Source organism: Fundulus heteroclitus, chromosome 16 (genome assembly GCF_011125445.2).
Source record: "Fundulus heteroclitus isolate FHET01 chromosome 16, MU-UCD_Fhet_4.1, whole genome shotgun sequence".
NCBI classification, from domain to species: domain Eukaryota; kingdom Metazoa; phylum Chordata; class Actinopteri; order Cyprinodontiformes; family Fundulidae; genus Fundulus; species Fundulus heteroclitus.
In genome coordinates this window covers 10069550-10094660 of record NC_046376.1, presented here as the reverse complement: position 1 = coordinate 10094660, position 25111 = coordinate 10069550, and the positions used below count along the sequence as shown (strand labels likewise).

General features: G+C 39.3%; 1 protein-coding gene across 1 annotated transcript; it reads right to left on the bottom strand.

Moving 5' to 3' along the window:
• Positions 1-13957: 13957 nt before the first annotated feature.
• Positions 13958-15489, bottom strand: LOC118566413 (migration and invasion enhancer 1-like). The gene is made up of 4 exons (XM_036148499.1): positions 15362-15489; positions 15054-15151; positions 14838-14914; positions 13958-14754 (listed from the first exon to the last, which is right to left on the bottom strand). The coding sequence occupies exons 1-4, from the start codon at positions 15388-15390 to the stop codon at positions 14671-14673; spliced, it is 288 nt and encodes a 95-aa protein (XP_036004392.1). The 5' UTR covers positions 15391-15489; the 3' UTR covers positions 13958-14670.
• Positions 15490-25111: the final 9622 nt, after the last annotated feature.

Below are 25111 nucleotides of genomic sequence, written 5' to 3'. Positions count from 1 at the left end.
AACACGCTTTCCCAGCATTACCTGAGCATGTCACAAGGGTTTCTTATGACATCAGGAATGTTTGGCTTTGTTTACAAGAGTTCAGATGCTGTGACTGTGGAGGAAAGTCCATGATAGTGAGCATTCGGTTGTCCGCTTTGCCCTTTTTAGTTTGCAAAGCTTTGATTTGTTTTGTTTTTATCCTTTTCTTTTGGCCTCACTGTCCTGTTGCCATATCACAGCTCAGCAAATTCAGGATTAAACACTAAATTAAGATAATAATCCAACATATTATGCCATTTTTACTCACCAGACAAACAAAGTACCTTCTCATAATTTGTGTGTAAAACTGTAAAAGATTTCCTATGATGTTACATAAACTGTGTGGTAGTACTTTTCGACACAATTTTTTAAATTTTTTGTTCTGTATTCTTCTGAGGTTTTAGGACTTTTAGCATTGTGAAGTCGACGTGTTTTCTCCATGGACATTTTAGAAAATGCTCTGCACATAATCACTATCGTATGGGTCTAAATTTTAAATCACCGGAACTAAACGGTTTTTAATCCTCGGTTTAATTATCTGTGCCACAATCTGAAAAAGCCGACCAAGTTTAATAATGTTATCCACGCTTAGAAAACACAAGTGGGGCCCAATTTTAGACCCTCTGTGGTGGAACCTTGTTATCGCTGCTCATTGAAGCTATCTGCGGTGGCCATGTGGGTTTTACTTACAGTGTACAGACACTCCCAGTTTCCACACAGGCACCACTAAATGCACGTTTTCATTTTTTCTCTGTTTTTAACTGTAAACTAAATAGAATTATCAGTTATTTGGACTAGGTGGGATTTCAACTTCAAATCTTGTTTAAAAAAAAAAAGCTTAAAAATAAAGATGGGAAAGACACAATGGCTGAAAACAAAGATGAGTTATTGCACTTGATCCTGATTGAAAGTATGAATTCCCCACAGTCGCATCGATCTGAATTTCAATGACGGCTGTAGCTGAGCAAAAATAAGCGTCAGTATCACATGTACATTGAGTTATTTTATTGGACAACTAAGGCTGCAAATGTGAGCTCTATCAGCGTCTCAACAAGCTGACTGGCGTGAATTATCACTGAGCGCCAGAATTGAAGACCCACCTACTCACAGTGCTTCACTGCTAAAAAGAGTGAACTCGGCATTATCATTCATTTCACTTCAGTTAAACTTTAATCACATTATCATCTTTTACTATCACAAATATTATTATTTTTAATGTGATTACTAACAGACAACATGGCAGGTTTTAATACGTTGGCTTGTGCCAGTTAGACATAGCCTGCATTTTCAAACTAAATGGAGAGTAAAAAAAAAATAGACTCACAAACTAAAAAAAAGGAAAAAAAAAGACACAATTTGATAAAAAAATTTTGAGGTGCAAATTTTTATCAGTAGAAAACATTAGCCCCAGTGCAGACTTCTGTTTTTGTTTTGTGATTTTCCGATTATCAAATCTCACGACGAGCGTTTCACATTAAGTGTGAGGAATTTTTCACCTACTTTTATTTGCAGAATTTTTTAATCAGGCACACTTAAAGATTTGGGCATGTGGCGACGGTAGCGCAGTAATAAGGGAGTTCGTCCTGCAATTGACGGGTTGCCGGTTCAACTGTCTCATTCATTGTATCCTTGGGCAAGACACTTCACCCATTGGCGCTGATGTATAGCAGCTTCACTTCTGTCAGTCTGCCCCAGTGCAGCTGTGGCTACTAACCTAGCTCCCCACCGTGAATGTGTGTGTGGGTGAATGACTAGTGTAAAGCGCTTTGGGGTTGTCAGACTAGGCAGGGGCGAATCCAGGATTTTTCAAAGGGGGGTGCGGCTAAATGACCAAAGAATGCCATCTTTACTCTTTCACACTACCCTAATTATTCATCTAAGGGTTTTGGAATTGATAATCATTTTAATGGATGAACATAAGTGGAATTAGCATGATTACATTACAGCAATGGCAAAAGGATTTTTAAGCCAAGATCTCGGTTTTTACAGCATGCACAAGGTTAAAAAGTAGTTTATAGAAAAAATTATCCTTATCAACAATTAATCAAACAAAAATCTTTATTTTTCAGAAATGATATTTATACAGAAAATGAAATAAAAAACACAAGGACTTAAGAACAGTTTGGTATGGTTCAAGTGACAAAGGAGTTTTGAATATATTTTAACAAGATAAACTATGTTAACAAAAAAACAAACAAAAAAAACAACAACTTTAAAGTAAGTTAAACCAATGAACATGTATGGTGAAGTTAAGCTATAAGCCTATAATAGAACTGTAAGACTTGACAAAAAATATTGTTCTCTTCTACAACACCTTCAACTTTATGATGACGATGATAATGGGTTTACAAATGCCAACCTTCTAGGATGCTTCTGGGCAAATATGTCAATGATTTTATTGATGTCTAAATGAATGTCCTTGTGGACATACATAAGTAGCAAAGCCACAAACTTTTCCTGTCCCATAGTCGACCTTAGCAAAGTTTTCACTGCTTTAAGGCCCGAGTTAGCACGTTCCACAGAAGCACTCGTAACAGGTATAACTGACAGAAGGTAAAGAATCATAGAAATGTTTGGGTAGCACTTCATATTTGTTATCCTTAGAATTTCAGGGAGAGAGCTGGGTTTTTCCACTGATGATGACCACTTTGTGTGCCACAACTTCACTTCCTGCCTGAATGTTGATCCTGATGGTAGATCATCTTTATATGATGTAAAGATCTCTTTCTCACTCTCATCGCTCATCATATGCAAGTTGCTTGGCAATAGATTTAAGCCTAGTATGGCAGCTGAGGACTTGGAACAAAGACTGTACAACCCCAGTACTCCATAGGGTTATCTGAAGGATTGTCGTTTCTCATTGTCTGTCGTCCACAACGTCTAGGTATTGGGAGGTCATCATTAAAACCAGCCAATTTCCCCATTTCTACCATCGATTCATAAACCTCTTTGAATTCAGCCTCAGCCTTACATCTTATGTCCCTAAGAATGTCTTTTACAAGTTTGACTTCTTCATATGCAGTGAGGATATCCTGTGATGACCCTTGTAATAGCATACTTAGTGACTTGGTGAATCCAAAGAAGTACCTATTGCACTGTAAAGCAGCAATAAAGTTGGCCGAAGTTACTGCTTCGAGGAGATCATTTGCTTCAACTATTGCTTTGGCATCCCACACAGAATCTGCATTCTCTGATATCACATTAAGACAATGGAGAAGAGCCTCATAAAGGTTGTGGAAGTCTTCAAGGCTATTGTGACGCTCAACCCAACGAGTCTCACACATGAGCTTTATCTTCTTCTTAGCCAACAGTTCTTTTTCTGCTGCAACCCTTTCCTGGTTAATCTCAGACACTGAAGATTCAAACTGTTGTTGCCTCTTTGGTGAACACTTGAAAAAAAATACCAACTGAAGCCACAGTTGAAAGCATACATTTGATATCCAGAACAGATGATGACTTTGATAATGCAAGGTTTAATTGGTGACAGTGGAAGTACTTAGCTCTTGGAGATTCTTTGCAAAAGTTGAGAGCACAACCATTTACTCTTCCTGCCATAATGCCAGCACCATCATAGCCTTGGGCACGCCACAGTTTCGGATCTAGTCCAACTTTCCTTAAAGAGGTCAACAGGTTTTTACATATTTCCTCCCCTGTTATGGAATCACATCCAACAAAATCTATTAACCTTTCAACAGGAATGCCATCTTTCACGTAGCGAATACACACACCTAGTTGTTCATAGTTTGAAACATCGGTAACTTCATCAGCTATTACAGCATAGTATGGCCCCCATTCCTGATTCAGCACATCATGCACAATAGTGCTTTGAATATACTCTTTTATATAATCAAGCTAATCATTTTTAGATGTTTCAGAAATGTAATTTGCATTTTGACTGCATGAGTCCAAGTAATTTTTGAGTGGGCCATTGCCTGCTTCTTGTCTGAACTCGAGAAGAGCAATAAAGTTGCCTTTCTTTAGACTTTCCGATGATGGATCATCTCGATGGCCTCTTAGGGCGATGCCCTGACGCCCACACAGTTCTATACATTTTATAACTGATGAGAGGAACAGTCTATTGTTTTGAACACGTGTATCCATTTCAGTACTCAATGTGTGGTTAATCTTTGTTTGCTGACCATTCATTAGATCCACGAATGCATGAAACTTTGCATCAGAACTCTGGTGGTACTGCTGTTGCATGTGTGTTGTCATTTGTTCATTGAACTTTCTCCAGTTAGTAAATGGCAGGTCTATCAAAATACGAGCCCTCCTACTCTGACTTTGAGCAGGAAACAAAATGCATGGCAAACAGTACACCCCATCTTCCTGGGCAGAGTATGATAGGAAGTCATACTTGTCCAGCCAGTCCCTCTGGCATGTTCTATTGGTCACTCCACCGGCTCTTCGGTTGTCTTTAAATTCTCTGGCAGGGAAATTGAAAGACTTTGGTGGTTTTCTGGTCTGTAGAAGTTGAAATTTTCCAGAGTCGTTCATTTCACTAATTCGGTCCTTGGCTTTTGATATATCTGTAATAAGATTGATATTTTCAATCTTAGTCAGTTTTGTATGGTTGCTGGTGGAGTTGTAAATCTGCCTACATTGGGCTTTTGTATAGCCTTACTTTAGAATTTTTATGAAATGTAAGATTTCAAGATTAAGCAAAAAAGTCAATTGTGTAAGATAAAAAAAGAATTAGTTGTTTCAACATTTAAAAACAACTATTACTAACCTATGTCATAAGTTGTTTTGGGCAAATCCGTTTGGTTGAGTGCCGGCTCTTCGGTTGTCTTTACATGGAAACATGGTCCTTGTTGTTCATCTGGAAAAGAAAATATTTTTTGTGATCAAGTGAACCTTTTGATCTCAAGAGGTGCCACAAAACTTTTTTTATTTCGTATTTTTATCTTAACTTTTTAAATTCACTGAACACAAATATCACCAGGTGCCACAAACCTGAATTTACTTAAAGTAATCTGTATTTTTATAGCAAAATATAAAATTCACTAAACACAAATAACACCAGATCGGTAGTTATCATACCACAATGTTACCAAGACTTTTTTGTAACTTTACACTCTTTTTTCATTGCTTTTCAAAAACTGTGCAACAAAAATTAAATTTTCATAACTTTCCCGTTAATGGAAAAAGTTTTCCCTAAAATTGCATTACACAACTTGTGAGAACCCCATGTTTTCTCATTATCAACATTTTCTAGCAATCATCATACCTTTTTTCTGTGTGTCTCAATGTCTGAATGATCCCAGTCAACGCTGTGGTCATTTTCTGTACTTGTACCTAAAAGGTAAAATGGAGTCGACATGGTCGATAGGCCTAAACCACTGAGCTCTATAATACACTGGAGTGCTAATCACCGTCTGTTTGAACGAGTCGCTTTGAAGCCACTAGCCGCCATATTGGTACTCCCTATTTTCCTCCAGTAACTAGGGAATATGTGCGCTACAGCATCGAATAACGAGGATTTTCTCATGTTCAGGGGGGGCTTAAAACTTTTAAAATGTCAAATGCCATATAGTTTTATGTTATGTTCTAAAAATATCAAGTACTGAGAAAGTCATGTGCTGAAATATTTTGCATTTTATTCATTTAAATATATATGTTTAACATTTATAACTTTATAAATGACAATATACAAAAACATATATTTACATATGTGTATACATATATATACATATATACATATACACATACTTATATATACATATATATATATTTAATATGAATAACATGTAAAATATTTCAGCACCTAATTTCCTAGTAGTTGATAGTGTTAGTAAATCCACTGACTGTAGAATTACCTGTGAAACGTTTTCACTCAGCCAGAAAACTGCTTGTTGTTGCAACTAAATCCTGTGGGATTCTGTGAGAGTAGGGAGTAGCAAGATGGCGGCCAGTGACTTCAGTTTTTCGGCAAAATCAGCACTCCAGTGTATAATATAGCTCAGTGGCCTAAACACGATTAACTTGTTAAAGGAAAAGTCCAATCAAAATCAGAATTCAAACTGCTGAAAGTACTTTAAATATAAAATTATTACATACTGTTCAATATATGAACTCGGTGTCCCTTTTTTCTGAAGTCGCTTGTTTGTGCTCTAAACTGCCGCACTACAGACAATGGCGGAAATATCCCTCCGCCTCATAACGTAAAGGTGAAATTTTTTTTTCTTTTTTTTTTTCACTTTTACCCGATGTATTGGAACATTCAGCAGCCATGCATGTGGGCATTGTTGCTTCAACAATAGCTCTTCCGAATTTCAATAGTGAAGTCCTCTCGAAATCCGAAATAATTGTTATTGATCTGTGTACAACAGTTCCTACTGAATTAGCTTGTAGAGCGCAGTGCCTTACCGCACAGAGACGACACAGGATGTGATGTTGGCGGCCAAATATGGGCAATAATGGCCGCCCCCATTACACAGTGATCGAGACGACAATTTATGCTTTTATTTTCTTATTGATTACCGCTAAATTCATTAAATCACCACGAACGTTTTAGTTTTAGGTATAGCTAATGGTCCTTGTTGACCAGACTTCTTCTTTAATTTGCCTGTCGTCGGCTGTATGGGTTTCGGACGTTTTTTTGACTGGATACACATGTTAAATCTTCCCGATTCAAAAATCATATAAATTTGCCGTTATTTGCTAATAGATGGTTGTCTGTTTTTTTGTTTGGCCTTAAATCGTCTCAATTCAATTCAATTCAATTTTATTTATATAGCGCCAAATCATGAAACATGTCATCTCAAGGCACTTTACAAAGTCAAGTTCAATCATATTATACAGATTGGGTCAGATTATACAGATTGGTCAAAAATGTCCTATATAAGGAAACCAGTTGATTGCATTAAAGTCCCGACAAGCAGCAGTCACTCCTGGGGAACCGTAGAGCCACAGGGAGAGTCGTCTGCATTGTACATGGCTTTGCTGCAATCCCTCATACTGAGCAAGCATGAAGCGACAGTGGGAAGAAAAACCACCCATTAACGGGAAGGAAAAACCTCCGGCAGAACCGGGCTCAGTATGAACGGTCATCTGCCTCGACCGACTGGGGTTACAGAAGACAGAACAGAGACACAACAAGACAGACAAACAAGCACAGAAGCACACATTGATCTAGTAATCTGTTCTACATTAGATGGTAGTAGCGGGTGAGCCGTCTTCTCTGGATGATGTCACAGTTAACAGAACGCCAGACCAGGTGTACCTACTATGAAGAAAAAGAGAGAGAGCAAAAAGTTAAAAGCTGAAATGACGACAGTCATTTCAATGTAATACAATGCAAAACTGGAGAACAGTAGACTGAAGAACAGTAGAAATCAGTAGAGTGAGAAAATTAGACCCTGATGTCCTCCAGCAGCCTAGGCCTATCACAGCACAACTATAGAGATAGCTCAGGGTATGAGCCACTCTAACTATAAGCTTTGTCAAAAAGGAAAGTTTTAACATTAGTCTTAAAAATAGATAGGGTGTCTGCCTCACGGACCAAAACTGGGAGTTGGTTCCACAGGAGAGGAGCCTGATAGCTAAAGGATCTGCCTCCCATTCTACTTTTAGAGACTCTAGGAACCAGCAGCAGACCTGCAGTCTGAGAGCGAAGTGCTCTGTTAGGAACATACGGGGTAATCAGAGCTCTGATATATGGTGGAGCTTGATTATTAAGGGCTTTATACGTTAGAAGGAGAATTTTAAATTCTATTCTTGATTTAACAGGAAGCCAATGAAGGGAAGCTAAAATTGGAGAAATATGATCCCTCTTGTTGATTTTCATCAGAACTCTTGCCGCCAGCATTTTGAATCAGCTGAAGACTTCGAACTGCATTTTGTGGACTTCCTGATAGTAAAGAATTACAATAGTCCAGCCTTGAAGTAACAAATGCATGGACCAGTTTTTCAGCATCACTCCTGGACAGAATGTTTCTAATTTTGGCGATATTCCGGAGGTGAAAAAAGGAAACTCTGGAAACCTGTTTAATATGGGATTTAAATGACATGTCTTGGTCGAAAACAACACCAAGATTTTTAACTTTATTACCAGAGGCCAAGTTAATGCCATCCAGATTAAGGGATTGATTAAGAACTTTATTTTTTGAAGACTCTGGCCCAAAGATTACAACTTCTGTCTTGTCAGAATTTAAATGCAGGAAATTTAAAGTCATCCAGCTTTTGATGTCATCAAGACATGACTGCAGTCGAAGTAACTGATTGGATTCATCAGGATTTATGGATAAATATAGCTGAGTGTCATCAGCATAACAGTGGAAATTAATCCCATGCTGTCTGATAATTTTGCCAATCGGAAGCATATATATAGTAAATAGAATTGGTCCAAGGACTGAACCCTGTGGTACTCCACAAGTGACCCTAGAGTTTGAGGAAGATTTATTATTAACATGAACAAACTGGAATCTGTCCGACAGATAAGATTTAAACCAGCCTAATGCTTTTCCCTTAATCCCTACAGTATGCTCAAGTCTTTGTAGGAGAATATTGTGATCAACTGTATCAAATGCAGCACTGAGATCTAACAGGACAAGTATAGACACAAGTCCATTATCTGAGGCCATGAGAATATCATTAGTGACCTTCACCAGAGCTGTTTCAGTGCTATGATGAGCTCTGAAGCCTGACTGAAACTCCTCAAGTAGGTCATTACTTTGTAAATGTTCACATAGTTGATTAGCAACTACTTTCTCAAGAATTTTAGATAAGAAAAGAAGATTAGATATAGGTCTGTAATTTACTAACTCATCTTGATCAAGAGATGGTTTCTTAAGTAAAGGTTTAATAACAGCTACTTTAAAAGCCTGTGGTACATATCCATTTACCAAGGATACATTAATCATGTCTAAAATAGGACCACTGATCAGAGGGAATACCTCCTTAAACAACTTGGTTGGGATTGGGTCTAACATACAGGTAGAAGGTTTAGATGAAGCTAAAATTTTAGATAACTCAGAAAGCTCTACTGCTTTTAAACAGTTCAGACACTGCGCAGGTTCTAAGGATTCCTCCAATGCTGCCTCACTTACTGAGGATGAGGTAATCATGTTTGGGAGGATGCCAATTATTTTATTTTTAATGGAATCAATTTTATTTATGAAGAATCCCATAAAATCATTACTGCTAAGAGCTAAGGGAATGGATGGATCAACAGAGCTGTGGCTCTGAGTAAGTTTGGCAACTGTACTGTCCTGTTTCCCCATCTCCTCGTGCTCGCTTCGACGCCATTGTGGTATCACTGACTAATACTACAATCACTGACTGATATTACAATGGAATTGTGACGGCGCGTTGCAATTCAAATTCCTGCTCGGATATCCGGAGTCTCGATCGCCGCGCCGGCGTCACAGTGCGTTCTAGATGACAGGTGTAATGGCTATTAATGTTGATTCTATGAAGGATGTTTATAATTTCGGGCTCTTAAAAAAATAAGTTTGGTCTCCAAAAGGGGGGTGCTCCCACCCCCCCACCCCCGCCTGGATCCGCCACCATAATAACCCTAACGGTTATTGGATTGGAATATAGACTTTAATTAGGCCCTCTAATACGTTCTTTTTTTTATTAATTCAGAGGTCCTGCTGCATAACCCAGGTCCACTTGAGCTTAAACGTCACGAACTGATGCCCCAACAGTCTTTCTCAGAGCGCAGAACTCATGGTGGCATCAATTATAGCAGCAAAGCAACCCAAGACTATCAAACTACCACCACCAGTTCTGACCATTGGTATGAGGTACTTTTTCTGAAATGCTGAGTTAGTTTGATGCCAGTAGTAATGGGACAAACACAATGTCTCATCAGTAAACTGAAAATTTTCATGTGGATTTTTCATTAGCTGTTTTTTTTTTCCCTTGGAAGCCATTTTGGTCCCAGTCTCTTTCTTAATGTTCAATCATGAACATCGAACTTTGACTGAGGCAGGTGAGACCTGCAGTGCCGCAGATTTTCTGGATTTCTTGTGATATTTCCCAGATGAGATGCCAATGCGCCTTTGTAATTGCTTTGGTAATTTTGGTAGGTCAACCGCTCAAGGGTAGGTTCACCACTGCTCCATGTTTTTCCAATTGTTGACAACGGTTTGGACTGTGGTTCACTGAAGTTCCAAAGCCCCAGGAATAGCTTTGTAAGCCTTTCAAAAAGAAACTTATTTCTCATTTGTTCTTGAATTTCTTTAGATTGGGTAAAAAATGTACTTATTTGTCAGGTCTTTTAGCTTACTTCCCGTTCTCAGTCATATTTTTTTTTAATGATTTCTTCATTCTACAGGTCTGGCAGTAATCAGACTTGGGACTGCTGATAAAAACCATACCAAACAGGACTAATAGAAGGGCATCACATATAACTAACATAAGGTCAGATTGGTTTGAATGAATTTTTCTCTTATACATAACATCATATTTACATATTTACACAGAATTGCAGCACTTTTGCCTTGCAGCAAGACGGCCCTGGGTTCAATTCCTGCGCTGGGGTCTCTCAGCATGGAGTTTGCATGTTCTCTTGGTGCATGCTTGGGTTCTCTCTGGGTATTTTGGCTTCTTCAATCAGCGCAAAAAAACATGTCTGTTTGGTTATTTTGCCTCTCTAGTTTGCCCTGTGTGTGCATGGTTGTGTTCCCCCGTGATGAACTGGTGACCCTTCAATACCTGTCAGATAACATGCTGTAGCAGTAAAGGCTGCCATCTGCTGTAGTTCTTTGTTTGAAATGTAAATACTAAAAATGATTCTGTTCTTTTTATACCCTCAGGCTGGCATTCCTGTGTTTTGTTGGACTGCATGCAGTGTCACCTTGCTCCCTGGAAGATGATTCACATGTTTCACTCAAACTCAGCTCTATTGTCATTCAACTACACATAGGATCAAGATAAATATGGATCATTAAAATGTTCATACAAGTAGTAAAACACACCACTTTTGACTAACTTTGCTTTTGCTGCGTTTAAAGTAAGAGTGCACAGTCAATATACTGGTAAGGGGCAAACCTGTGTATGGAGGTTTGCATAAATAAGGCTCTGACGTGCTAAAAGAGGCAGCTGTCGCAGACTCTTAAAGGGTGAGTATTGATGCTACAAGATTCCTAACCAGTAAATCTATTTAAACCTAATGTTCTTTTTTTATATGTAAAAGCAGGACATTTTTAAGCTATGGTGCAGGTACCTAATTATAAACACAGATCAAGGTCCCTGTAACATTGTTTTAATTTTTTAAGGCATTCTGTATAGAAGTTTCAGTTCATGCGCTTTCAAACCTTCCTACATATAAAGGTTTTGGTGATTTTGGATGACCCTGATGGAGTCCACAAGCTGAAAGACATTAGTCAGCAAATAGCCTGAGTCGTCACTTCAGCAGGTCTCTGAGTCTCTCAATGCACCTCGGGCGGTGGTGAAGTGGTGCCTAAAACATTTGGATCACAGGGGTGTAACGGCTCATGTAACAACTGTTAATGTACGCATTTAAATAGTTACGCTGAATAGTTGTGCTCACATTAAATTTCCTCCCATGACAAGAGGAAATAGTTTCAGAGAAACTATTCAAATCTTTCAAAATAGTATTAGGTGCTTTGACAGTGCTTTGACGAGAGTATTCAAACACTGGGAAACTTTTTCTGATGTTAGAAGCACAAATTTTATATATTTGATTGGAGTTTATGATAGATGAACATCAAATATAGTGGAAAACATGAACATATAAACATAAACTAAAGGCACAGTTCCATTGGCTTGTATTTACTGTGAACCACCTAAGAAACAATGCTAGGTACAGGACGGGGTTGCTAACATTTGCATTGAATCATATAAAACCTGGATTTTGATTTCAGTCCAAACCGAGGCTGTTTCACATCTTCTAGCTAATAGGCTAAAAAGGATGATTCAGTTCACGTCTAGGTTGTATTTGATGTTATACCTGTAGTAAATATTTGCTTTGATGTCTATCATAAGCTACTGGTTTAGTAAACTGAAAAGTAGCTGGAAGGGGTTTTCGCTTAGGGAGTCATTCAATGTAGAACTGCCACTGATATCGCCCCCTGCTGGAAATCATGAGAACGTCAGCACAGTCCATGATCTGTTGTTCCATGTCAAAAACACACTAATGTAAGCCTGTCCAGACAAACCGGTGTCTGACCTGATCTAAAAAAAATTAGTAATGCTGCTTCTTACCTGAAAATGTGTGTGAGCATGCTTCAGTCTCTCGAGGACTGTCTATTTAGACATCAATGCAAATTGCACAATTCTGTAAAGGTATTGAACAATACTGCAAACCTCTGTCCAATTTTCTGACTTGGAAATGAGTCCATTAGCTGCTAAAGACTTTTTACACAAGCATAAGCCCCTCGGGGAGTGATGATGGGCAGTGCAATCAACTTGTAAAAAAGAAAAGAAAGATCAGGTTTTCTGCATGTTATGTGTATTTGTATGCATTCTCTTGTCTGACCCGCCAGAAATTTCATTATGGTGAAACATAATGACGATAAAGCTTCTTGATTCTTGATGAAGACCGAGGAACTCAGCAGACAGGTCGTAGAGAAAGTTGTGGAGAAGTTTGAAGCAGGGTTAGAATATGAAACAATATCCCGAGCTGTGATCGTCTCACAGGAGCAGGGGCTCAATCCATCTAAAAATGGAAACAGCAACAAGCTATAAAAGCACGGCGGTCCACCCAAACTGACAGGTCAGTCAAGAGGAGCATTAATCAGAGAGAACCAGTGGTAACTCTGGAGGAGCTGCAGTCAGATTTTCGGAGTGCATCACCAACGTTTAGTGTTCAGTGTGAGAATCTGTTGACGATGCACTCTAAAAATCTGTCTTTAATGTTTGATCATCAAGAAAAAAAGCTAATGTTGGCACAAAGTCATGAGGTTTTTGTTGTCGTTGCAGAGGGGCGGCACAGGGAATCTCATCTCTGTCCACCAGTCAGCTCCGGCCTACTGTGGTCAGGTTCCCTGCAGCAACGTGTTCCCTCTGCAGGCTGAAACAGTTTCCAGTGCCACTAAACCTCAGGACAGTTGTTCGCCTACAGGAAAGGGGGCTCTGCTTAGATCAGATTATAACGAAAGTTTTTGGCCCACATATGTGGTGGAAAACCACGGTAAGTCACCATGAACAACCCATTACACTGAAAAACGCTGACAGCATCATGTTTAAAGGCAGGCTTTTCTGTAGCAGGGACAAGATATTCGGTCAGGGTTGATGGGAGAATGGATGGATAACATTTGCAGTTTTGGAACTAATTTTATATACACACACACACCGCCCAATGTAAACCAGAATAATTTTGATACCGTTGTGTTTTAGAATGGCAAAACAGCAAATCAGATAGGGACTTCTATGGCAAGACTTGGAAACTGCCCCTCACTCTCCTCATGAAATCTCAATTAATTGAAGTTTGTGGTTGTAAAACGTTTAGAGACTTTCAACGTGCAAGTCTACTGCAACAAGTAGTCGGTTTAATTTGTCCTCCATGTTTGACTTCTGTGACGCCTCCTCTGGCACAGACGCTCATCTTTGGCTTTGCCGCCCCCTAGTGAAAACATTACTGCGTTCTAATAAGTGTTGCTTTGCCATGAGAAAAGCCATCCTGTTGCTCTAATTTGGATTTCAGAGGCATTGACATTTGTGGGGAACAGGATTTGTCCAAAAAAAAATAAATAAAAAACCCAATTGCACACGTTTAAGTGGCAAAACCCCAAAGTAATCACAACACATCAACAAAGGGAGTGCCAGGGAGGCTAGTGCTCCTCACTTGTCATTTCATCTGTATGTCATACAGAAGAACCGGTTCCACAGGAACATTAATTCCTGCCCAGCGGCAGCATTAAGGGCCGCCCAAGGGAGTTACCTGAATAACAAGAATACACACTGGGGATTTTGAAGAAAAACTGGTGTTGACACAACACAAAAGCATAGAGATGACAACCGCTGTAGTCAAGGATTCGCTTTATTAAAAGTCTGTAGTTTCAACCTCATTTAAAGTGGAAAAGGACACATGACATCCTATCACAGCAAAGAATGAAGGTACTCAGGTATGCAGCCGATTTTTGGAGCAGAGTATTTACCAAGTTTGACTTAAAGATACGTTTTTAGAACGGATGAAAAAAAAAAAATAGGTACACTTGGTTCAAGCTCACTTTAAAGTTTAAAGCCGGTGAACCACAACTAAATACCCACAAAGAAGAAAAGTTGCTCAACAGAGCTGTGCAAAGACATCAGTAGTTTCCCTTCCTACTTCTTTGTTATTGTAATTTCTTGTAGCCAATAAAGTTTCTACCTGCACGAAAGACAAATAAAACCAAAAAACAGTTTGATAGAAAAAAAAACAGACACTCAGGCCAGGCGCTGAGGCCTAAATAAGCACACTCCCTCGTCCACATCTGTGACAGCCTCTCCTGGTCTCTGTTCCTGTACGGCTAGAACCCCCGGATCGCTTTCATCATACCCTAACTTTTAGGATTTCAAGTTAGAGCAATCATTAACATCCTGGAGCAGCTGACAGGAGCAGAGAGAGGAGCCAGACGACACAAGATGCATAAACAGAGAGCAGCCCGTGGTCAGTCACCCTGGCTGGATGTAGCTGGCCAGGGAGCCACCGCCTCCGTGATGCTGCAGATGTTACAGCGGCTCAGAGGAGGGGAGCTACATGATGACGCAGGGGGGGCGGCTTTTGCTGATCTTCTGCACAGGTTTCCCGTCCACGGCTTTCTGGATTGCATCCATGATCTACGGCAGGAATGAAGAAAACAAATGGCGTAAATCACCGAGCTGTGGTTTCTTAAGGGACTCAATCTGTGTTGATTACTCACGTCATCCTCGTATGGGAAGCCCCCTGCCTCAAGCTTGGAGAAGATGAGCTGCTCGTTAATTTCGATTTCGAAGCTGCCTGTAATTTCAGAAGAAATTGAAAAAAAAAAAAAAAAAAAAAAAAAAAGAGAAAGGCTTTAAAAAGGAGACATTAAATGAAGTTCAAAGGCAGTAACAGGATAAGCTGCTCGACTCGTGGGCACGACTTGTGATTTTACCTCTCCTTCCCACAAAGCCCGACACATCCGCATCGGGAAACTCGCCCTTCACGGTGCTGGCGAGCTCCCGATAGCGGGGTTCGTACCCTCATCCGCCGCTACAGGGAGCAAAGAGAAACGCGGAGAGTCAGGGCAAGGCAAACAGCAGCGCAGCAGAAATCTGTCGCAGCTCTGAGCTAACAATGCTAACCCGCTGCTGAACGGCAGCACAACTTCGCTCAAAAGTACACTCGGGGATATATACGAGACGTAAATGTTGAATAAAAGCCTAGGAGGAATAGAAAAGAAGCACAAAAAATTATAACTACCAGTATTCGACTCGGATTTTCACCCCCATTGTTGACGTTCTTCTCACTTGCTACGTCTCCGACGAAGCGCTGTCACCCTCTGTTCGGTAACCGTCAGGGGGGGCTTGTATAAGGAAGAGACGGCGAGGGGGCGGGGCTTATATCACGTGACAGAATTCCGTGTGCGTAACGTCAAAACGTAATCGAAACCAGACACCGAAGAAAATGTCCCTTGTTTTCATATATAACAAATGAAACGAGACGATTCAGTGATTATTTGAATCCTCATATATATATATAAAAGTTAGTTATTCCTAATTTAATTAAGAAATTCAGGCCCAAATTGTAGCACCTAATGTTGATACAACATAGTTGAGTTTCAACATAGAGGCCAACAGAATTCAGTCTTCTCATCTGCAACCGTTTATGCAAACAATAGTTTTGCATAAACGATAAAATGCACAACTTATTCAAAAAGTTTTTTTTTTCAAAAAATATATAGGGAAGATAAATGTAATGTACGTCCCAAGCCGACCAAAATTTCCATTTACGTAAAAGTCATCATACATCCCGAACCTTTACACATTAGTCGACTTTACAATTACAATCTCCAGTGTATTTTAATAGGATTTTATAGGACAAACCAACACAATGGGGCGTATAATTGCATTTGAAATGCATTGTTTTCACAACTTGTGGTATGCATTTGTTTTAAGATCTATTGATTATCTGCTTCAATTACTGTTGCAAGTCATTTAAGGGTATGTCTGGGGTAAGTGTTTTGCTTATTGGAGCCTCAAAGTTTTGGTTATTCTTTGCAAAATAACTCAAGCTTAGTCAGCTTGGATAACAAGTCTGCGTAAACATTGATTTTCAAATCATGAGACAGATTCTCAATTGGATTTAGGTCTTTGGAATGGTCTAGACCACGTGATGTTTATCCATTTGATCTAAACCATTCTAATGCAGCTTAGGCTGCGTGAACCTCTGCCTCTAACAGGTTTTCTTCTGGCCAGCTTCTTTGTCCCTGTTGAAGAGAATAATCTCCACCTCCACTTATTAGAAAGGGGAGTGTGTATTCAGAGGGATGCACAGTGTTATTCTTTTTTTGTGTGCTTTGTATTTAGGCCAAAGAGGAAGCGGATCAGCCACATAGCATCATGGGACACATCTTCAACATCAGTCTGAAGGAGGGGAGAGCACCCTGGCTGAGGAAAACCTCATGTCAGGTACCAGTGCCTAATGACCGCACTCCCAGAAGACTGGTCCTGATAAAGACCTTTTAGAGGCTCATCCTTAACCATCTTCGCCCCCTGCTTAGGTCCTCTACCAGCCTGGCATTAAGGCGGATGATGCGATCATCTACCTGTCACACTGAGGTCGGCCCATCTTCATCCGCATGCCAAGACACTTCATCCACATGGCCTGCTGGCGGTGGGGGACCTCCACCTCACTGACCCAGGTGCACTGCAAAAAGAGAACTAAAAATAAGTAGAATTTTCTTGAAATGAATGTATTTGCCCTTGATTAAGCAGGAAAATAAGATTATTTGCCAATGGAATGAGTATTTTTACCCCTAAAATAAGATAATTAGATATACAGCACTTGAAATAAGATGGTGGAGATGAATTGTCCCTATTTTAAGTGCAAAAATCTTATTCCATTGGCAAATAATCTTATTTACATGCTCAAATCAAGGAAAAATACTTTCATTTCAAGACGATTTTTCTTATTTTTAGTTATATTTTTGCAGTGTGAAGACCCAGGGGAATGATGTTGAGATAACAGACTCTACCTGCTGAGAGGTGCAAGGGGTTGTTCCTGAAGACATTTTCTGACACCATTGAAGATGGTGTGGTCTCTGTAGGAAGAGGATACACTCATTAGAAGGGTCCCTGGACCCAGTGCAGGTGGCGGGGGGGACAAAAGGACTGCAAGAAAAATTATATCACTGCGCGATCACGCATGGCGCCTGTTGCATATTTTCCTCACATCGTTGTGTAAACCGGCTGCCGCGTTTCCTCTGTTTCCTAAGTCAGTCGTACAGAGATCTACCATCTAAAGCTTTTGACGTACAAATAAATGCAGTGGACCAACTTTAAAATGTGCATTTAAAACGTGGAGCAGTGAGGGTTTTTCTCAGGTGTGCTCTCTCATGTCAGGATAGTTGGTGTGCAGCACAGATCACAGAAGCTTTTCAGGGGCTCTGACACTTCCTCATGTATTTGCAATTCTTCACCGATTTGCATGTCGCAAACCTCCACACGCCTGCAGAGACGGAGCAGGAAAACAAGCCAGGCCGAAAGTAGGCGTGTTTGAGCACTGGATGCCCTTAAAGAACCGAACGCCCCACCTGGTTTGTAGAAGTTCCCATCTAATCCCGCTTCCAGCCCCTCCTACAATGAGTCCAACTGAAAAAGATTTGCCTGTGTAGATCTGACACATTTTCTAACGAAAAGTCTGTCTGAGCGAGGGCAGTGCTGTTTTGTTTGAAGCATCTATGTTAATCTGAAACCTGCACAATAGATACCGTGTTCTCTCTTCGGGTTTTCACCTGTTCCATCTATGGTTTCAAGCACAGCACTGACACACAATCTGAGCTGACACATGAGCCGTGGTATGCGTCGCAACATAATTATGAAGCTGGATGGTGCAAACTGAAAAGCGAGGCGAGCTGTTCTGGGCTTCCTCATATCATATGCCAAAAAGAGGAACACTAGCGAAACACTTGTCATGATCATAATGGTGCGGAGATGAACAGCATGTTGGAATAACTGTCTTCAGACTAAACCTTTTTACACAGTTTTAGCCTCAGGATTTAGCAAACATTTGGACGATTACAGATTATGTGTGCTTACATCCATTGACGTGAACCAGAAATTCCTGTTTGTTTTAGTTTGTAACACATACATGTATCAGATCACACAAATTCAAACTAATAAAGATACTTTAAATTAACATAGATTGCAGTTTTTAAATGATATTTCATTTATTAAGGAAATAAAAAATGTCCAAACCAAATTGGCAACATGTGAAAATAAAAATTGGCAATTAAATCTAATTTCTGGTCGTGCTTTGGTAACAACCAATCAGGAGTCTCGTATATTGCTGTGGACGAGTTCTGGACCACTCTTATTTGCAAAATTGTGCTTATTTAATCACATGGGGCAGTTATTGAGAGTGTTTGGAGAAGATTTTGTAAAATGCAGCTAGATGTTAGGCTTCACTATACTCTCTGTGGAGGTCTGCACTCAGTGACAGTACATACAGTGCTCACTGACAAGGAAGTCAGAGGGTGGAATCAAACGCACACAGCAGATAAAAACTGGTTTTATCACAAACAAGTTTTCCAGGTCCTGATAAAGCCATTCCGTTCCCATACACTACGACCGTTGGTATAAATAAATACCTATTAAAGTATGAAGGTTGTTTTCTGGAAGGCGGTGTTAGTTGGATGGCAGATGCAACTGGAACATACTTTACACAAAGTCCAACCGTTGTCTCATCGGTCCTCTGACTAGTCTCCCAAAACTGTTGGGAATCATCAAGAAGTTTTTCTTTTACAAAATTCAGGTTGGCCTTTATGTTCATTTTTGGTATTTGGTCAGCACTGGTTTAAAACTCCCAGATGGATCTGAATTTAAAGGAGGTAAAGGAGCTTTCTTCCCCCTCACTATTATCTGAAAAATAGTTTTTTCTTTGGTTTCTTGAGTCAGTTTCATATACTTTCACCCTTAAAACTGCAAAGTAAAAACTTTCTAAAGTTGCAGATGGGTGCAAAGTTCTGTTTGAGAAAGGTTTTGTCTTGGAAAGCCACTGGAAAGGGCTTCATCGTGGCGTTTTTATAGCTAAAATAATAATTTATTCCCCAGTCTGTGCTCCTGTGTTGGTCAAAATACAGCGTCTATGAAGGTGTAATGATAGACCACTTATTTAGATGCATATCGATACATTATAAATATTTATAATGTACTGATATGCATAAGAAGTAATACATTATAAATAAAAAGTTCACATTGTAAATAATGCTCCTAAAGTGAATGATCCTTTTCAGCTAATGTAGTAACTAAATTGTGCGCTTTATTTTATTCCTTATTAGAAAACAGTAGGAGACCTTAAAGGAGTCAACAACCTTCAGCCTGGTATTGTTTGTGAACTGAACTGTAAAATAGTTTTTTTTTTCTAAACGTTTTAAAAAATGCAGTTTGGCAGCCTTTCCTTTAGAGATGTGATCTAGAGAACGATAGGCTGACAGCGAAACGAAGAACGGGTCTGCTTAGCTTAGCTTTATTCACTTTCTGTTCGCTTTTAATCTTTAAGGTCGATGCAGCTTCGGTATTTTGCCTTCGTGTTTCTTCGTTGACTGTAGTTTCCGGTTCAGGTTCCGAAATCCAGGTGAGCGAACAGAGAGATTCAGACCTTAGTTACCAGGAGAGACCACTGAGATATTCAGCATCAACGACATGAGTGTGGGAACTTCTTTTGCTAAAGTCCAGGTTTGGTTCCCAGTGAGAGGTGAAGCCACCAGGGCTGTTTTTAGGGCCCGGAAACATTGTTTTTGTTTTAGCCCCGCCCCACAATTGTTTAATTTTCATGAGACAGCTGCCTCGTTTATAAGTTATTAAAACAATATAGGACACGTATCAGTTCTCTGTCTTGGCTGGGTTTGAATTAACTTGAAATTATTGTGAATCAATCAACAAAAGGTTCACTATAATTTTATTCGTTTTTAATGTTTCGTTCATAGTTGAAGCGAAGAACGATGAGAGACAGAGGTTATGAGCAACGAAAGAAAAAAAAACATTTTTCTGAAGAAGATAAAGACAAGTTCTAGGATACTTAGAGACATCTTCATTTCTGCTCATTCTCTGTCGCGGCTTAGTTTTCCCATGGCGACCCGGATGCAACAGACGCAGGAATATGGTAAAAGGAGTTTATCGATAAGAGTTATGACAGGGGGTTATGGTAATTAGCAGTAGATGGGGGACACCTGCTGGCTGGCGTGCATGTCCCGCCCTGCTGGAGACAGGTAAGAACAACACACAGCGCAGCTTACCTGACCCACACACCTGACGTCCTCATCCTGCTCGTTTCTCCTGAAACAGGGAAACTATGTTCACTAAGGGTCAAATGATTGGGTTTCCTGTCCCATCAACATAAATGGCCTTTTTCAATTCACTCCTGTGGCTCCATGGCTGTGATTTGTTACATTCCAAAGACGAAAAGTGGTATAAAGGTGATTTAGTCAAATGGAAAGATCTTAAAAGCACATTTATTTCAATAAATAGCTGACAGCTTTTCAAACATCCGGTTAAAATTGACTCTCTAAACTGATCTGGTTTACTGCATCTTCTCAACCCTCACTCCACTTGTGAAGAAACTATTTTCATTCGTCCTGCCAAAAATATTAAATGAAACATGTTCTAACACGTCTGCTGGCCTGTGAGCTATTAGTGCAGTGTCTCCTATTTACTGCACCCTCCGCAGAGAAAAGGATGTTAACCTTGAGCCTCATCCTGGAGCTCACCTTTTAGCAGATTATCAGTATTAGTATTTATTTCTTATGGTGGAGGCATGAACTCCTACCATAACTGAGGCAAGTGAGGCCTGCAGTTCTCTGGATGCTGTCGTGCGGTCTTTTGTGACCCTGTGTGACCTCTTTCAGGCTGATAGATCTCAATCACTTTCCTTTTCATTTATTCCTGAATTCCTTTGGATCATGATGTCCAGCTTTTGAGGATCTTTTGGCACCCTTCACGTTGTCAAGCAGGTTCTCCAGGTGTGGCAGTAATCAGGCGTTGGTGTGGCTAGAGAAGGTGAACTCAAGTATGACTAGTCACAGTTGTGCTTTACCCTGGGGGTGATTTAAAAATGATATTTTGTTTTTACTTGTCATGTCTTTGACTCATATTTAAAGTTGTGTGCTATACTGAAACACTGAAGTGTGACAAAAATGCAAAAAATAAGAAATCAGTAAAGGGGCAACCACATTTTCACAGCACTGTAACTAATACATGCTACATTTAGGGTCGCTATAATGTATTTCTTTTTAATGCTGCGTCTTTCAGCAACCCAAAGCTCTGTCTTTACAAACAGAACAGAACATGTGGTAGAGAAGAGGAAGGCTTTTGAACTTACTGTGTGCATGTGTTGTATTTTTGTGGTTTATTGAGCAACACTTTTTCTGAAGTATTCAGCCCCACTTGACTCAATACTTTGTGTAACCACCATCTTGCTGCAATTACAGGAGCAAGTCTTTTAGGGCATGTCTCTACCAGCTTTGCACATCTAGTGACTGAAATGTTTGCCCATTATTCTTTGCAACAGAGCTCAAGATAAGTCAGATTAGACAGAGTTTAACAGCAGTTTTTTAGATCTTGCCACAGATTCTCGATTAGGTTTAGGTCTGGACTTTGACTAGGCCATTCTAACACAAGAATATGTTTAAACCATTCTATTGTAGCCCTGGCTTTATGTTTTGGGTGGTTGTCCTGCTGGAAGGTGAACCTTCCACCCCAGTCTCAGTCGTTTTGCAAAACTCCAACAGCTTTCTTTCCAGGGACTGCCCTGTTATTTGGGCTCCATTCCATCTTCCTATCAAACTCGGACCATGCTTTATTTAATTATTTATTGAAATATACACAAGAGCACACTGACAAAATAATTACTGATTCCATAAGAGACTGTATCCAATCATGTAATTATTGAACTTCCAACTCAATTTCCTAACACTGTGTTTGTTGAATTAACATATCCCACATTTTTCTTTCTTTCTATGAAACATGCAATGAAGGCTAAGAGAATTTGTTATTCAGAGTAATTATTGAGACTGACAAGGAAAATTAGACAGTTCATATAACGCGATTTAATTCTTGACGCGTAAGTACAAATCAGTCACTTTAATCAGTTGCTGCAGTTAATGTTCCCCCGTTTATGAGACTTAAACATCCTCTACAGTGCTAACATGATAAATTAAACCATTGTGAGTTTTTTTTTTTTAGGAGAGCTAGGAATGTAAGAAACATTATTTCAGTGCTAAGGCAAGACCTAGATGATTGGGTGTTTACTCAAACTGAAGTAAAAGCCAAGTGAAGCGTCAGAGAAAATCAAACTGAACATACAAAGTGTTGGAAAGGATTTCCAACGTTCTCAGTATTAATCAAAAGTGTATAGAGAGTCGAATTGGGGATTTTCTCAGTTAATCTGCAAAGCGAAACAGTAAAATAAGTAATTTTCCCCCCATCTCAGCGACCTAATTTATCGATGCCTCATATGGACTTCATCCTTAATAATTTTCTATATAGACTTTTTTTTCTTGTCTTTCCTATTTGAACAAAAAAAACACTGTAAAGTTTGATATCATTCAATTCAGCTCAAATCAGTCACTGTTAAAAATGTTTGGACTGTATTCCCTCACAGACCAAGAGTCGTGCTTGTTAGATTACAAATTGTGAAGATTTTGTTTTATCGTAGCTGACATACTTAAACTTTAACCAGATGTAGGATATTGTTTTCAAACATTAAAGCTCTAATTAGTTCTCAGCTGTACGAAGAAACATGAAGCCACCTTACTTGGTAGAAAGGAAAGCAGTATTGTGAGACGTGTGACGGTCAGCGCCGTGGGTCACAAGGAGCCCTGCTGTCATGAGTCCTGCCAAAGACAATTTGATTACCACAGTGAAGAACAATGCAGTAGCAGGAGGCTAATCATGTTTAATTGTGTGTTTATTCCTCTTTGTTTGGTGTAGTAGTTGCAACTTCCTCCCGGTAGTTGCACGCTGCCCATCCCTTCAAATCAGATCCGATGTCAGGGGCACAAAGTGGAAAGTAGAGCAATCCAGAATTCCCTGTGGCAGCTTTCAGCTCTAAAACTGAACTGTTTCAACACGGTTATTCTATGAGATAAGTCATATTAGTGTTTTTCAGTCAAATCAAGACCGCATTAAATTAAACTCATTCCCTGACACAAAAGGCCATTAGTTATCCAAAAAAAGGATTTAAAAAAATACTTTCTCAGTAACAGGGAGAGTCTATCACAGAAAATAGTGTGTTTAAGATTAAATGATTTATAAAAAGAATTAAAGAAAAATATCTTGGAAGGCAAAAAGAAATCAAAAGTGCTAATCTTTGATTAAAAAAACAGCATGCCATCTTTGCTCATGATTTTTTTTAAACTGACTATGAACTTTGAACTATTGTTGCCTGTTTTATTACTTGTTTTAATCTGATATCCTTGAAAGGTATATAAAAGGTACCCTGGTATACAGCAGGGACTTTTTATTTTATTAATATGATCGTCGTGTTTTATCATTTACATATGCATATGTTTTAGACTTGTTTTAGATTTACAGTAACTGGAAAACACATTAAATCAGCTGCTTTGTTTTTAGGTGTACAGCAGAACCGAGAGCGACCTGACTTGACAACAACAACCGTGTCGTCATGTGGAGGAAAGCAGACACACTCATGACTGCATGGCTTTTCTCTGAGTCAACGTGACTTGATGTCATGATAAGATGCAGTAGATTTACTTGACTGAGCAGTCACATTCCTCAGATTGAATAGTTATTTATATTACAGAACTCGAGGAAAATTGCAGCTGAAACCAGATATCTGCATATATGTATCACGGACATAAAAACCTTTTTCTCTTACTGATGATATTAAATGAAATGTGACTTTTCCTGTTTTGCCAGTTAGGATTACTAAAACTTTATTTGCTAAAGGCCAGCAGAAAAATGAGAGACAGCATATTTTAAATATTGATTTTTTCCACTTTTTGTTTTACATTTGTCGTGTGCAGACACTAAGATAATGTGCATTTCAACTACTCAAGGGCCAAACTGTGACTGTAGTCGTCTTGCAATTGGAAGGTTGCGGGTTCAATTTCAGCTTCCCTTGTCCTTGTTAATGTGCCCATGGGCAAGGCTCTTAACCCCAAGTTTAATGAATGCACATAATAAAAACTCAGTCCATTTACTTGCGAAAGCACGTGTGATAATCTCAGGGCTTTGTAAGCTTTTGAAAGGCTGATAGATGTTTTTTTCTGAATTAAATTGGGTCACATGTGTTGATATATTTAAAAACAACAACTCAAATGCACAGATTCCTTGTGTGACATCATGTGTGATATCAAGAAAGGAATTGTGGGCAGGTGTGTACGAGCAGAGCTGCCTACAAACCTTCACCAGTTCTGAAAGGAGCAGTGAGTCAAAATACCAGTGAAGTCATGTGAGAAGCCTGAGGAAGGACAATCAAAAATGTCAAAGTGCTTAAATGACAATTCTGCCAAATACTAAAGAAATGGTTCTTAACGATGGTTTACAAACCAGTGCATGATTGTTAGTGGAAATAAAGGAAAATATGCTTTCAATTTATTCACAATAAAACATGTAAAAAGCCTATTGGTATTCAAGATAAGATAAAACATTATCATCCATAAAAAGGGAAATTATGTTTACATAAACTGTCAAATTCCAAACAACACATATAAGAAATCATAAACGGCATCATAATAATTTAAAGTTCATTTATCGTTACTCTGGTTTAGGAATTTAAAGGAATATGGCACAAAGGAGTTCTTATACCTGTTCCTCTGCAACAAGGCACCATAAATCCCCTCCAAGATGGCAAAAAGGTCAAGTTCATGTTCTAAAGAGGAGCCAAGTCATACAAATGTCCTGTAGCCCGTTTTTTTTTTTTTTTTTACACAACTTAATGAATTTATGCTACACTGAAGGGGGCAATGGTTTTGAAGAAGCCTGTTCTTCA